This window comes from Pagrus major, chromosome 17 (genome assembly GCF_040436345.1).
Source record: "Pagrus major chromosome 17, Pma_NU_1.0".
Lineage (NCBI taxonomy): Eukaryota > Metazoa > Chordata > Actinopteri > Spariformes > Sparidae > Pagrus > Pagrus major.
Window position 1 is genome coordinate 21,926,037 of NC_133231.1, and position 16,622 is coordinate 21,942,658.

Here is a 16,622-nt window from a genome sequence, read left to right on the forward strand (position 1 = left end):
TGAGCCTTTTTAAATAGAGAGTTAACAAATCATCTTCTCTGTGGTATGTTTACGTGAAATATTGTGTGAATTTATTTTGTTTACCACAGAAAAGAGACACAGAAAGGAGTGCTTTTAGTCACTTTTATCTATTAGCTTCAACTTGCTACACACAGAGTACGCTGACATCAAATACTTTTAGTTATCTATTACCCTAATCATCTGTTCCTGTTCTAGCATGCCTACATTTTAAGTCAGAAGAAGCAATAATGAAAGCCATTAGTATATGATACAATACTGATAGTATACAATGTGTATTGCTGTTGCTTTTTCTCCTCATTCACAAAATGGAGAACCAGTGTCTGCTCCCCAGTTGCTGCAATTGGACACAACACAATGCAGCTTGTGTAGCAGAACCACAACTGTCTTTAAAGGGAGCGCTGCCTCCGATCCAAAGGCTCCAGTGTTGTATAACAGCTGCACGCCTACCACTGTTATGTGTCACATTATGACATTTTGTCTCATCTCATTAGGAAAAGTGGTGTTGTTAAAGACTAGAACCGCAAAATGACCAAATATGGAGGGATTAATTGTTATTCAAACATCCAGCCAGTGCTGTTATCATGTAAGAATGATGAGGCCCGCGCTTTAAAAAAATGTTATCTAGGAATGCTCATGAGGAACTCTGTGGAGAGAACTTTTCCATGGAAGGAGGAGGGAGGGAAGATTGAAAAAGCAATGAAGCACACCTTTTTCCATTGGATAGTATGCGCAGCAGAGGCCTTGGTCTTGCACTGCCACTCCACCTTGTCTCCGAGCATGACGACTTGAGGTTCGGCAGGGATCACGCTCACGGGGTCGATGTCTGGTGGAGAGAAAATGTAAAGCAACAGGGAGAGAGGGAGGAAGACACATGAAACTTGGAGACGTCTATGCATTCTGAGGAGTTAAAGGGCTACTTCTCTTTGCTTAAACAACCATGTAATAAGGCTGTTAAAACAGCTGTACTAAGCAGAATATTCATTTTTTTTTATTAAGTACGAGGCAAATGCACTTACTCTGAAGTTAAGCCCATTTAAAAGTCCAAGTTAAGCCTATTCCACGCTATTTCTAGACTATCTCCGCTTAATGTGTGTGATAAGATCAAATTAGGGAGCGTAGTTGGGATAACATTAAAGTAACAGATGAACTGTGAAAAACTGGATTGGATATCGGCCTTCTGAAAGGATTCCATTAAAGCTCTAACCCTTTTAATTCTATGATGTACTGATGAAAAGAAAGGCCTGCTGCAAACAGGAGGTAAATTGTTCTTTATGTGCGTTTGCTTAGCTCTGCGGTGCAGTGTGTGTGTGTGTGTGTGTGTGTGTGTGTGTGTCTTTGGCTCACTCACAGTTGACGACGAGGGAGATAGTTCCACTCAGATCAGCATCCAGGTTATCGAAATCTGTGGCCGTGCACTTGTACACACCGGCGTCTGTGCGCTTGACAGATTTAAGGACCAGCATACCACCCTGACCGCTGACGGCTTTATCCTGAAGGAGGAAGCACATGCATGTTGTGGAATTTTATACAGAGTTGGGACACATGCAGCAAAAGCAGAAAAACAACAGAAAATTTGCTAGCGTATATCCGCATTTAATACACACGTACATCTTTAGTGAAGTCGATCTCAGGCTGAGGGTTTCCATCGGTCTCACACTTCATGGTGACAGTGTCGCCCTCTTTGACGGGATCAGTGTTGACAAGGGTAAAGGTTGCTTTCTCAGAGGGATCTGGATGGACAAGAACAGACATGGAACAGGTGAAAATTCCTCCTTTGGATACATTTACACTGTTAGGCTGCATATCATCAATCAGGGATGTGCGACGCATTCCAGAAGTGATGTTTTACTTCCCCAGTTCCTCCTCTTTCCCCGCCTGATCATTCTTCCTGCGCTGATTGTTAAATTCTACTGTGAACTATAAGTCCAGCAGAAGGAAAGATATTCCTGGGTTCAGGAAGATAAGACTACGAGCTGTTTGCTGACAATGTTTCATCTCAAAGGATATATGTTTTTTTCTTAAAATGAAAAAGTATAAAAAGAATAAAAGGTAAGAAGATGGAAGACAGGGAGACGCTTACAGATAATGCGTAACTAAACTGATTTATTTTCAAGGATAAATAAAGCCTTTTTCACCGCGCTGTTGGCTCCATGAATTTCAGTCTCCAAACTTTTTGGTCGAGACTAAAACATCTAACAACTATTGGATGGAAACTACAAAATTGATGAAATCCAGTCTGGTTCAGCCTTACTCTGTTTTTATTTCTAATTAGCAAATATTATTATGTTTCCCACCCAGAGCTGGATGGGAAGATTGATACCACTCGCATCCGGATAGCTTAGCTTAGCATGAATACGAGAAAACAGGAGGAAAAAGCTAGCTCGGCTCTGTCTGAAGGGAGCAAAATTCATCTAAAGCTCACACTCTCATCCCTCCCTGACACTCACAGTTGAGGTTGATGGCGATGGTGTCGGACTTCTTCTGTTTGATCTGGTCTCCTGGCATGCTGTACTCCACGGTGCACTGGAACATAGAGCCCTTATCTGCCTTGGTGGGCTTCATGTACAGGGTGCTCTTGACAGTGTAGAGACCAGAGGCCTCCTTCACCAGTGAGGGGACCATGTGGGTATCTGGAAGGAAGAAAACGCAACGATTATCCTCCGCTTTGTACACTGAAAGATATTTGACTGTATTTTTCTGTTCATGAAATTCTGCCGCACACTCAGACGACACATACCCTCTTTCTTGTCCTTGATCTCAGGGAGGGGCTGGTCATCTTTGAACCAGATAATTCTTGGCTGGGGATGTCCGTTCTTTGTCACACAGGTCCCGATCTGATACACATGGATGAACAAAGGGAAGCCGAATGAAATTTGTATGCCTTAAAAATATTCGAAGATATGCACACACAAGTTTAGACACTGCACACACACACACACACACACACACCTCAGAGCTGGTAGTCGCTCCCACGGAAATGGCCTGACTTGATGGCCTTGTGAGTTCTGGCTTCTCGGGAGCCACTGAAGCAGGAAAAAGGAGGGGAGAAATCATTATTATATCATTATGATTCACTGCAAGGAAAACCTTTAACATAGATACAAGCACACACACGAACCCACACACTCCCACTTCCATATATGTGGTCCAAACCACAAACCCTGCTGACCTTCTTAATTAAGTTGAGCAGTAAATATCCTGCTTCGCATTATTCCACCGTGACCTGGTTCACATGAGCTGATAAGGGTCAAATAACCCCCCAAAAAAATAAAAAAATAACGCACTCCCCCTCTCTCTGGCTCACACACACGCAGCACCGCAGGTGTGAGCGTTCCCTGTTGTATCTCTGCTTTATTCCATAGCTCACTTGTTCACATGCAAGGTCATCTTATCTCTGCCTGCAGCTGTCGACTGCTTATAAAAACAAACAGTAGATGGGTATTCCTCACTCTGTCTCACTCGCTCAAGTCTTTGTTTTCAGTGTTTTTGTTTTTTTTTACACTGCTCTCAAAAAGTGAAGCATTTTCATAGCCATTCCCTTTTCACGTAAAGGCCGCCAAACGTTATGCACACACCGTGATTTAGATGTGCAACGAGGGCTTGTTAACATCCAAAAGCTGGTGTCTTCATCCACTAAAACTCAAATTAGCAGCCTCTTACATTCAAAACAAATTAATTTTTTAAGCCTCAAACAAGTAGTTAAATGTTAAATGTAATTTTTAAGCTTTAAAGGTAGCTGCTGCTCACTAAACTCTTTGCTGTAGCTATCTTTGGCTGTAGCTACTGTAGCTGTCGTTAGCTAATTAGCTCGGGTAGCCGTGGAGCAGAGAGGTAAAAGATAGAAACTAGAATTCAGAATGTGTACAGTTGTATTTTTCTGTTTAGTAAGGAAAATAACTGTAAAAATGTTTCCTTTTCGAGATATTGTGAGTTTATTTTGTTTACTCGGACTATTGCCTTGAGGTACAAAGTGGTATTACGAGACAGGACTGGCTGAAGTGAGATGGTTAGCATGCTAACTTCTGTAGACATCTCCGCAACACGGTACATAGACTTCTTTGACATAATGCCAAAACTGTTTCTTCCCATTCTGTTGATGATGTCAGTTCATTTTCAATTGTTTTCAAATACAATTCTGGATGTATTTTAAAAATTGCCCCTTTAAAAGACTCAAGATGGCACAAGACACACAAGCAGGATTATTTTTCATCCTCTTCTAGTGTGTTTTTCCTCAGCACACATACTGTTTACTCTCTACTGTAGTCTCCAGAGAGACAGATACCAGGCTATCACTGCTGCAGCTCACCCACAGGAGACCTCATAACTCAGCCCTATTAAGTTGAGGCAGGACAGACACACTATAATTCATCCATCAATGACTCAAGTGTTCAAATGTTGGGAAAGAATAATTGCTGGTTGGTGAGACAGGCTGTTTTCTTACAACTTCGGGCATTAAGTACATCTTAAAAAAGGCTTTTGTCAAATAGCACTTCATGGAGGTTTTGTCTACCTCTGGCTGGCCCCATTCACAATTAATAGCTTATTTTATGAGGTTGCTTTAAACTTCAGTGCCGTAAAGTGCATAAATGTTAATGGATAACTTGTAAGCTCTGTTTGAAGTGACTAAAGTAAAGGGTCGTTTTGTCATCCTCCCACATTTTCCCTCTTTAGAGTGATAGATCAGTCCAATCCAAAATGCAAATGAATGATATTCATTCTGGTTAGGCCACTGAATGCTAAAAGTATGATTGATGTCTCCTCAGAGGTTGCTGTTGAAGGGGACAAGGACAGCAGACAGCATCAAGGGTCAGCCCCCGGCGCCTTGGTGATAAATCTGGACCGTTATTAAGGTGAGATATATGAGACATGACAGGTGTGATTGAACTATTCATCAATTGTGTCAAGAGTGATTAGATTGTGGTTAATTGACCTCTGGGGAACTTATCAAAAGAAAGTGGTAACCCCAGGCATTGGTAAAGTCCAACAAATGATGAAATATTAGTGAGTTTGCTCTATTCTTGACAGATGTAGACAGTTGTGACAAATTGCGGTACTATATATCTATAGAGAGGTTTGCATTGAGCTACTTTGAGTGTGCGAAATGCAATCAGCAAAACAAATTACATGCATTAGGTGCAATTAAGCTACTTCTAGATGAAAGTATGCATGAACACACACACAGATCTCATTAAAGCCGTAAGCTTTTAGTGGCAGTGAAACAAAACAAGTCATAAATTCCTCACATCAACGACTGCTGAGAAAGTGAGGGGGAGGGGTCTCTTTAAAAAGGTCATGTTTACGTCATATAAAAGGCCAAAGGAGCGATGGCCAACTCACAGAAGACTTTGAGCATAGTGGAGGCCTCTCCGACGCCGGCGGGTCCAGCGTTGGCTTGACAGAAGAAGCTGAGCTCGTCAGAGGGTTGAACCGAGGTGATGGTCAGAGTGGAGTCCTCTCCGATAGTGGCCCGGCCGGTCAGAGGGGTGCCGTCATCGGTTTTTCCGTCGCCACCCTCGGAGCGGAAAGCCACGCGCTTCCTGGTTTCCTGCTCCTCCTGGATGGATTGATGAGCAGACAGAAGGAAAAACAGAAAGAGAGTGAAAAAGGACCAAGACACAGAAATAAATTGTGAAATTGTGTCTAAAAATAGAACTTTTGAAAGTGCAATCCTTTCTATTGTATTCTCAATAAATTGCGTTGACATATCCCTGCCAAAAATATATTTTCCGTCTAAACATGTTTGAATTAATATTTCCAAATTACTTACAATGTACCATTCGACAACAGTGGTGCTTGATGATGTGGAGACAGTGTATTTGCAGGGCAGTTTGGCGGTCTCTCCTTTTAACACCTCCACTTTGGGAGCCACCTCCACGTCCACAGATCCACTACATACTGTAGAGAAAAACACACATAGACAGAAGAATATGATTAAATACTCAAGGATAGGAAGCCTGAACCACTGTTAGTAATGTGTCTGTATCACGATAAGAAGCTGCTGAAGGTAATACGTATTGCTGAGTATCAGACAGACATTATTAAAAACCACAATAACTACAACTGTAAGCGAAACAGGAAGGCCATACATAATATATGGATCAATGGCAAAGATGTGAACTGTGCTGCAGGTCTTGTGGTCTGTCCTAACCGCTGTAAATCCAAACACTACAAGCAACTGCAAGTATCAGTATTCCCTTAAAGGTGCAGTAAAAACTGCTAAGGGACCCCAGGGGGAGCTTGAAGGCCCTCATCACTGTCACTGTTCTCCATTCAACAGAGACATTAGGATGCACACAGTGTCCCAGATATCAATAGCAGAGTACTGGCTAGGGCACGGGATGGACCCAAACTGGTTCCTGTGGGGAAAGAGAACATTATAGCTCCCTCGAAAATCTCTGTATATCTAGCTATGGAGAAACATAGTGACAAAAGAGATTGCATTACAGGGAGGAGAGGCAGGAAAACAGGGAGGGGAAGGATAGAGGGCTGGAGGAAGGGAAGGAGCTCCATTTCCTCTAATGAAGTCACTGCAGCGCATACATTACATAAATCCCAAGGTATAGTTACACTGAGGACCAACTGCAGAGAAAGACGTATAGACCATATATTTCATGTGTACAGGCTTATGTGAAACACTGCTGCTTGCCAGGCATAAGATAAAAATGGTGACTATCTTAAAGTCCTTGTAATAAGCATTAGTTAATCGGCAGTAAGGTAAGTTATCAGGGCTTATAACCTATTAACTAACACTTATTACAAGGACACACATATGAAGCGTATCACTTAAATTAATTGACATGCCAGGATGAAAATTCAAGGTTATGGAGCCATGTTTACTCTCAGATCTAGTGCACTTTGGCAGAAACGAAGTATAACTAGAAAATGTTTTGATAGAGTACATAATGGATGCATCGGGGAAACAGCAGCACTCAACAACATTCCCAAAAATCTTTCTGCACTGCGAGCACCCCAAACATTACGTGAAGCATCGTTAAAAAATAACCAAAGATCTACACTCAAATTAGTATTCATATTTTGGACATACTGTATACGTTGCTAATGAACCACCCGGCCCCATACTCTGTATGATAACATAAATTAATCATGTCAAACAAATTCCACATTTAAATAATTTATTTGTTGTGAGAAACTGCCAAGAGTGGGGAGGACGGACTTCTGGGAATCGTAGTTGTTTGACAGGCAAGTTTTAATAACAGGGCAGAGAAACGCAGACAGGGAAGATGAAAGAGTGTTTGCTCAAAAAATGTGTAAAGAGAGATGAGAGGGGCTGAGGGATGACCGCCTTGTTATCACTCTACTGTGAGGAGGGAAGAAGCGAGCGAAGGATGGAAGGGGGAGAAGAAGGGCAGAGAGCACGTATAGAGGAGATAATAGGCTGAACTGTCAAATACACACTTTCAGCTCAGTGTTGTGTGTGTGCGTGTGTTAGCGAGACACATTCCACCGGGGTCAGATGCTGTGATTCACCACAACCCACAAAAGACGAGGAGGTCAGGGGTCAGTCAGGCGTTGACATTTGATGAAAAGATCTCATGTGTCTCTCCTCTGTTGTATTCTTTCACTTCCTCTTGATTTACTTTTTCACTTCCCTTGCCTCTATTTTTATCCTGCCTCTCGTTTTTTTTTTTTTCCTTATGCTCTTCCTTGTTCTCCATCCAGTATCCCTCTCTCTAAATATTTTCTTCTATTAGCTCAGTAGCTCACGGGTGTAACAACATTAACTTTACAAACCGAGTCTCATGTTTCGAGTTTGTGAGAGGGATGTGGCCCCAAAGAAAATCCTCCTCTGTTTCTGCGCCAACACAAACAGCAGAGCCAGTAGAGCAAACGTACAAGAATGTGCTAGTAAACGAAGCAAGCACTCAAGGTTTAAGAGTCCCGTTAAGTGGTGTATGGGAAAAATACACACTCACATAAATACCACAGTAAATCAAGTGACTTTCTGGCCCATGCAGAAGGAACCTAAATCTTAACCCAGTTACTCAAGTAACTTGTTTTTTAAAAATCACATGAGAACATGACTCTCCAGTTGAAGGCTGGAGAATGTTTGTGTTACTGGGTGCAGTGACCATGTTAACACCGACCTTAGCCGTGCTTTGGTTTGGTGCTAATTAGCAAATGTTAGCATGCTATAAACTAAGATTGTCAACATGGCAAAAGTAAAGTTGCTGAATCAGCATGTTAGCATTCAAAGTGTGAGCATGCTAGCATGTTGATGCTAGAATTTTGCTCTTTAAGCACCAAAGTATGGCCTCAAAGTGCCACTTAGCATGTTTGTAGCACTGCTGTAAACTGGCAGGTTTTCAGAACGTTGCAGACCGGCACCTTGCAAGAAGTTGCAAGTCTTGTGGCGAATGTGTGGTCTGAGCTCACTAAAACTCACCCAAACGTTTACCCAGGAGGCCGCTGTTCGTGTCCCGTGTGAGACCAAAAGTCCCCATTGACTTTTCACTCATGTAATGTAACCCTAAACTCAACCCTAACACATGTAAGGGACTTATTTTTCCCAAACCACCATCCTAAACTTGACCAAGTAGTTTTGGTGTTTTGGTATGAGGTCATGTTGGATGATGCCATGGTATGTCGGGTGAGCTGATGAGTGCTCAAGTCACATTACTGATCAGATCCACTTCCTGTGGAAACACAGTAACAGCTGTTTGGTGTTCTTGTGTCATATGTCACATTTTTCACTCAAAAATTGCCAGACATAATAGAATATAATAAAAATAGCTGATTAGAGAAGCTACAAGCCTGATTTTGTACTTTGTGGTATAATAATAGTCACATAATGGTGTTTTTGTCTCTATTTACCTGACATACGCTTGTTTCTTTCTTTTAACTGCTGCATGGTGAGTAGCTGTGTTATTACTTGCATGTAAACAGAGCTACTGAGGCAGTTAAAGCAATGATGTGTGCCATCTGTACCACATCTTCCTCTCCCCCTCCCCGACTCTCATTTAGTTTTATTGTCTCTCTCACTCTCACCCTCTTCCTCTCTTTCACACACATCCTTTGGCGCAAAGTGATCAGTCAGCCCGCTGCTCTGTGTTTTACACTCGAGGCAGCTGGACAGACAGAGCCGGACAATTAAAGCATAATTAGGCAGTCTCTCTGTCCAATCTGAGCCTAGAGCAATGTGTGTGTGTGTGTGTGTGTCCGTGTGTGTATTTAGAGATGCAGGCTGTTGGCTGCCACTGTGTGTATGTGTGTGTGTGGGTGAGAGAGAGAGAGAGAGAGAGAGAGAGAGAGAGAGAGAGAGGCTGGGGCTGTTGGAGGGGGTGCCCAGCTTCATGGGGGTCTCGTTAGCTGACGCAGGCCAGATAATCCGATTTAGCCAAAGAGAGGGAAAGTGTGTGTGAGGTGGTGTGTGATGGGGTGCGTGAGCGGGTAGAAAGACAGATGGGGACGAGACGGTCAGACTGTGACCTGTACACACACATGCGCGCGCACACACACACACACACACACACACATGCACACTCTCCCTCTATCTTGCTCTCTCTTACAGTATATCTAAAATGCATGTGATATTTATGAGCAACTGAACCACCCCAAAAAGCTTGACTTAAGTACAGTGTGTGGGGGGGAAAAAAGAAAGAGCTTCAAGTCTGCAGTCAAAGCAGCGTGGCAGAGTGGAGACCCATCGAGTCAGTCCCACATCTACTGAAAAGTTAATGTGAACCCGTCTTTAATACTCGCTCTGTGTCTGTCTCTTTCTGCCTTTTTCTTCCACTTTTCTCTCTGCCCCCATCTCCTTCCCTTTCACCCTCTTTTCCCTTTCACGCAACACACACACACACACACCGACACACAGGAGCCCCTCATTATGGAAAGAACCAGCTGGATCCTCTCTCTCCTGTCCTCTTTCTCCTCTCTTGTTCTCCCCCTCACCTACTGTTGTATTCTGGACATCAAACCAGGAGCCTCTTTCTCTCTCTCTCCGACTCCCTTTTCATCCCTCATTCTCAAAGAGCATTCTTTAATACCCAGCGCACAAACTCGCTGGTGTAATCCTCTGCGCATGTGCGTGTGGAAAAAGTAAAAGAGAATGCAAGATGGCAAAAGAAAAGCCCAGAGAAAATAGAGAGCGTGTTTTTTTAAACCAAGCCTTACTTACACGAGTGTCACCCAACTAGAACCTGTTTATGAAGCCACCATGAACCCCTCTTTCACTGATAGTGTCTCCTTGTCTGCCTGCTAACCCAAACACCATTCTGATGAAGAGAAATGGATGATCTGGGTATGTTAGCTCTTTTTAAGTCTACTGTATACACCTGGATGATGGTGCTACGGGTGCAAGAGAAGTGTGTTAGATTACAGTCAGGCCGTAAAGATCTGCACCGCTGCCAACACTGCGGCAAGGAGCGCGCACAGGACTTGATCTATGAGGGGAGCGTGAAGCTGGAAAGGAAAAGAGGAGTGAAACACGATACATAATGGACGAGGAATGTCAGGAGGTATATGTGTACCTGTGTGTGTGTGTTTGTGTGTGAGTGTGTGTGGTCCAAAACATCCTTGGCCTCTAACAGGATTAGTGTGTTTGACTGTTGGCAAAGCAAACAGCGTCCGTCCCGCTGCGGAAGACACAGCCTCAATGTCACGAGAACGGAGTCACCTACAGCACGCGGCCATTAAACAACACGTAACGACAAATTCAGCGGTTTTATTCATCGCTTTCCACTCATCAGCACCTCTTTCAACACGCTTACAATTGGTTCTCAATCTCTTTGTGGCCGCTTTTTGTGTTTTCATCAACGCTGCTGACATCTGAAGCTGTGTACACTTAATCATTTGTGGTGTTGCTATAGAGGCTACATACGTAGGCTACACCACAGCTAACATGCACTTCTTTAAAATATGTTACTACACATCAGGGCCACAACCGTGATGGCAATAACATGGAGAGGGCAAGAAGTGTGACTGGCCGGCTTGGGCTGCAGCTTCTGTTTTTTAAATCATTAATGAGTTATTTCCTTAGCTAATCAATTAATTGTCGAAAAGGTATTTTTAAGTGTTCCATTCCATCCACTGAGAAGGATACACTGAGCATCAACAGTAGGTGACAGCTGTGAAATATCCTGTTATATTACAATACACACAATACTGTTCAAATGCATTTCAGATGACAGTGGAGATGTTCTTAAAGTTGAACAACAGCACAGTAAAGAGACAGACATATTTTGTGATTGCCCTGCAATCACTCTCTGTCATAAACTGAATAAAAGAATATTAACACAGTTACATCGGGGTATATAAAAGCACTACACAGCCTGATAATGTACAACACATCCATCTAGTATTACTGTGGTGGTATCAGTGAGAAAAACCAGAAGCTGAGCTATGAATCAGTTTTTATGCCGGAGACATCTACAGCAGGGCAGCTGTTCTCCAACACACTACCCACAAGCATTAATGTGGCTGAACTCCCACCACAAGTCGTGATGGCCACTATCACCACAGACACCATGTGACTGACTCACATCATCTTCCTCATGAGCCAGGGGCGTGGCAGGTTGCCCTCAGCTCTCACACATTGATAATGGCCTGTTAATGTTGCAGGCTGGATTGGACTCAAATCTCATGTTTACTGGCCGTTCACATTCACTCACATTAGCCCGCCTGCCCTGCTAGATGGGAACAGTTGGCGCTAATCAGCAAATTCAGTTTGCTCAGTGAGTTTCATTATAGCCAAATAAAAAAACTCCAGGGTTAGCTGTAAGGCAGACCAATAAAAAGAAACAGGATGCTTCTGTGGATGCGTACTAGAAAGTTTGCTAATGTGGTTAAAACTACTGGATGTTGTTGCCATTCACAGATAAAACAGACATAAAAAGTGCAAGTTACATATTTGAAACTCTGTCGAAGTGAAATTTAATTTATTCGCTGTTCCCTATCATAGTTTGAATAGCTGACGGTATGGGATAAGTGATGGCCTGGGTATATACAGGAAAGACTATATATATATACTGTATGTATGCACAGTAAGATATACTGTGTGTGTGTGTGTGTGTGGTAGGGGCAGGCTGGGTCAGATTGTCGGTGTCGGGGTGGGTCCATGTAAGGCCTGGAGTCCGTCAACGCCTGACTGATGAGACAAGAACAGGTGCAGCGCAAGAGCAGCAGCTGCAGCTAAGCACGCACACACACACACACACACACACACACACACACACACACACACACACACACACACACACACACACACACACACACACAAACCCACACACACTGACACAATGAATGCCACATACAGGGGGCAAGGGAGAGAGAGTGAGAAAGACAGGCACAGTGAGACACACAGCGATGACAGACAGGGAGAGAGAGGAAGTTTTCAAACTGGCATGAATATAAACACCAAAACATTTTGCAGAAGTAAAACTTTTAGCAACCCAAGGAGACAAAATGAAAATATGCACACAGAGTGAAAACTGGACTGAAAGAGATACAGTAGAGACTCACTGTCTGTCTCCATGGATACTCCTCATGGGAAGTGTATCAGCACAAATAAGAATGTCTGTTGGTGTCCTGCTACGAGTTGACCTTTTAGAAGGAAGCACAGATATGTATCTGATGCTAATTAGAGTCCCGCTGTCTTTAACTGTATTCATAACAGAGAGGAATGGCCAGAAAGAGAGAGTGAGGGTAGGCACGGACAGACAATAGGATATTACATGTTACGAAAGAGCCATAGATACTTTTTCCACGTCCTGTTGCAAAGGACATGAAAAGCTGCACCACCTGAGCCCCCTCCCAGCCACATTATGTGTCACTGCAAACGCTGCTTGCTGTCTAATAAAACTATGTAATATCCTGTCGCGCTGGCAGTCTGATCCTGCACAGGACATGTGGTGCTGGTGTCCACGGATATTAAAAAAAAAAGCTATGAAAATGTAAGAATATCCTGAACAATGCAGAACATGATAGTTTTACTGTTTACATAAAGTTCAAACTAATGATCATAATGGATTTAGGCGAGGGCTGATATTAGATATTATATATCTAATATATATCGAATATCGCGATATTTGCCTATTTTTCACAATATTGAATATCCAACAGCTGTCTGATTCTTCACCTGAGAGGAAGAGGAGGTATTTAAACTTTCAAATTCAATTTATTACAGGGTTTGCCCTTTAAAGTTTACAGGGAAGGGAACCAGTAACATAATAGCTGCATCTAATATTGTAGGCTATTCTGGTGTGTTTGCAATTGAGTCTTTACACTTGAGCTCTAATTTAAAAGTTCTTATTTAATATTTATTTGTTGTGTTGCTGCAAAGGGAGAGGTACAGAAGTGAACACCATATCAACCTCTCAGTCCTTGTGAGGATTAATCAACATACAATACAAACGATAATATCGTGTATCACAATATTTGGCCAGGACCTTTCTACAGACACGGCTGGTTGGTTATGCACAGTGCATGCATGCTCCTTTCGTTTATGATGTTCCATGAGAAGGACATTTCCCCAAGTAGGGCTGATAAAGTACTTCAAGTGCTTTCATACAAGAGTCCTAGGAGTCCCAGATGAACTGTTCCCAAGACAAATGTGTTTTATGTGCCTTATAAAGTAGCTGATTCTGGAGGGATCAGCCTGTTAGTGCATGTTAGTTAGTGACTTTTCCAAGTTTCCAACAACTCCTTATAAACAAACACATCCAAACAGTCGGGGTTTGACTGCAACTTCACAAGAATCCCCTAAAAACTTTTTTCAGGGTTTCTTCTTTTTTTTTTGGCAAAATAACACGCAGATAGCCGGCCTCTAAAGTACCAATTACAGCAATCAGAAGATCTGCCTCAGTCTCGTAAATCTCATCTGATCGTTCAGAAGCCAGTCAAAAGCTTCTGCGGTTGTATCAAGTCGATAGTGCAGGTCTGTTGTGCTTCAAAGATGAAATCTGGGCCTCTAATTGGAGTCAAGCGCGGTAATATCTTTGGTGCTTCAATTTCATTGCTTGGCGAAACAGGGCGATCTCGCCTTTCACAGATTGCCCCTGTGTTTTATGAGGGTTACGTGTGATATGTGTATGTGGTGGGAAAGGGTGCGGACGGGGGGCTTGATTAAAGGTGAGATAGGCTGCTCCCGGATGTTCAGAAGCCTCGTGCTAAGCCCTCGCACCGCAATTACAGGATATGGAGGGGACTGTCTGTCTTCCTGTCTGGGCTTGTACCGATGTACCACCAGGGTAGAAGTAAAATTCACACCTGGGACCCTGCGGCAACACAGAAACACACTCCCACACACACACTCAGGTTGCAGCTGGTTGCGGAGGTCAACAGAGGAGACTGCGTTTTATCACTTTGTTTATTTATTGGCAACAAAATCACTGGCTGTGTGTTAAAGAGATGGAAGAGAGGAGATGCGGCAAAGGAGAGACTGCGAGTGAGAAAACAGATTTTATTATTTGTTAGACAAGAATCTTGCATTAGGTCCATTTTTCTCCTCTGTCAGGTTGTAGTATTTTGAATCTTCTGTTACCGCTTGTGCCTGATGCTCAAAGCACCCTCTAAATGACGTGATTTGCTCTTAAAACACGTTTAACTTCATTTGGATTCACAGGCAGAACTTCAGTAAGGAGAGACAGAGGACGGCGTCAGAGGGCGGGAACAAGGACACGAGTTTTAGAAGAGGCCTGATGTTCCCAGGGAACTGACGTTGACGTAATGCAGCTGAGTCAAACATAAGGCTATTAGCAATTAGCCTCAGTATTCATCGCTCTTCTCCACTGCCATAAAGCCAACAATATTAGCATCTGTGCATCATACTCAATGCAATAAAAGGCAGAGCCCAAAGTCATCGCAAAGTTCAATCGCTTTGGCAAATGAGGTCTGCGAGCCAAGCCAGCGGGGTGCGTGGATCTCTTTGTGTACGAGAGCGTCTGCTGTGTAGAGATCCGAGGGCAGAGAGGTAACATCACAGTTGCGTCAGATAAATCACAGCTTCACTGGTGTGTGTGTTGTGTCATCTCACGGCAGTTTAGGGGGCTCAAGACAAACAGTGTGAAGTGGGCTACAAGGTCGGCCCCTCACACACTCTTTTGTGTGTCAGGAGATTCCCCCTCGCCGGTCCTGTTGTCCGGGACACGGGGTGACATGTCGACCCCATTCAAACAAGGGGAGTTTAGAGCTGTGCGGTCAATGAGCGTGTTTGTGCGGGTGCCGGGGTGGGAGGGGCTGTGTTTGTCCTCTTCGAACATGAGCCAGTGAGTCAGGAGAAGAAAATGACGACAAGGATGGATGGTAGGAGCGAGGAGAAGAAAAACAAGAAGGGGAAAACAGAGACTGGGTGCATGAGCGGAATATGAATTCGAGGAGCTGACATTGCAGTCTTCCGCCCCATTCTGCAGAAGGCGACGGTTGGAAAAAAAACAAAGCCAAGTCGTCTTGTAAAGGGATTATAAATAGAGCTATGACTACATGAGTCTTGTGAGTTTTAGTGCTGTGCAAGTACTTCTGCAAAAGCAGCTTTGATATATTGTCTCACTGATAAACCAAAGGACTGTCTGAGTGTCCTTCCCCATTAGAGTTAGCTGAGTAAAATTGAAATCATCTCTCACGCTGAATATCTGGGCCATTTATAAAGCTAATATCTTTAAGTTGGCACAATCTGGTGCCATATTCTGTGACTCCATTAACGGTGAGTTAGCGCGACAATAGCCAGTGTCTTGCTCCTATTAGGGTTCAGTTTTTGGGTCTCAATACAGTGGAGGTAACAAAGCACAAAAAAAGGAGGGGTGAAGCGGTGGATGACATGTAGGATCAGATAAAAATATCAAGAGGAATTTCATTACTTTTCGAATCAAAGGGCACAAAACAGAGAGGGTCCACCAATTACCCCGCTATGTCTCCTCCTGGCTGCCTTTCATTTTCAGAGGGAACTCAATTTGGTGAAAGAAAGCACGGAGAGAGAGAGTGAGCGTGTGTGTGTCCTGATCAACTGAGAGAGAACCCAATCAGTAGATGTCACTTAGGGGGCAGAGATGAGAAAAGGTGTTAATATTTAATGTTTCGGGGGCCCCTGAAATCTGGGCCTCCTTTTCCCTCCTCTCCCTCTACCCTTCCATCCTCCTCGCCTCAGGCACTCCAATTAACACACCCTGTCCTCGTCTTCCCCCCTCTCCCCAAGTCGTCCTCGCCCGTTCCCTCCTTCCTTGAAACACAGCCCCTGGCGAGAAAAAGTAAAATCTAAAAACGGGAGGAGAGAGGAGGCAGGAACGGAGGGATGGATAAGAGAGAAGAGAAAGAAGTGAGGAGGAGAGTTTTACTGGGATCGTGTTGCACAGTGCGATGCGAAGTTTGGATGAGAACAAGTTGAGAAGGCTAGAGGGTCTCGAAGGAGAGAGCAGGCAGATACAGGAGGACACTGATGCAAATGCAGGCACCAGAGAAGAAAGTGCTGCACTGAGATAGCAGTAGATGTAGAGTTGAAATTGGAGCAGAAGGAGAAAGATGATGTGAGGGAAGGAGAGGGTCCCCCGCGTGTCTTTTCAATTCCCCTCAGCCTCTACCTATTTATCAAGGTAAATGAGTTGCTTTAATGGGCCAGGATGATATGCAATGTTTGGCAGAGGCAATCTGCG

General features: G+C 43.6%; 1 protein-coding gene across 2 annotated transcripts in view; it reads right to left on the reverse strand.

The window, feature by feature from the left end:
- Window positions 1–16,622, reverse strand: part of bcam (basal cell adhesion molecule (Lutheran blood group)) — a 51,272-nt gene that overhangs the window by 11,245 nt on the left and 23,405 nt on the right. For both annotated transcript variants that reach the window (XM_073485514.1, XM_073485513.1), the window contains exons 2-9: window positions 5,789–5,916; window positions 5,359–5,575; window positions 2,971–3,044; window positions 2,759–2,855; window positions 2,469–2,651; window positions 1,630–1,751; window positions 1,370–1,511; window positions 729–844 (exon numbers count right to left, since the gene is read on the reverse strand). In XM_073485514.1, coding sequence (XP_073341615.1) covers window positions 729–844; window positions 1,370–1,511; window positions 1,630–1,751; window positions 2,469–2,651; window positions 2,759–2,855; window positions 2,971–3,044; window positions 5,359–5,575; window positions 5,789–5,916 — 1,079 coding nt within the window. The remainder of the gene's footprint in view (window positions 1–728; window positions 845–1,369; window positions 1,512–1,629; window positions 1,752–2,468; window positions 2,652–2,758; window positions 2,856–2,970; window positions 3,045–5,358; window positions 5,576–5,788; window positions 5,917–16,622) is intronic.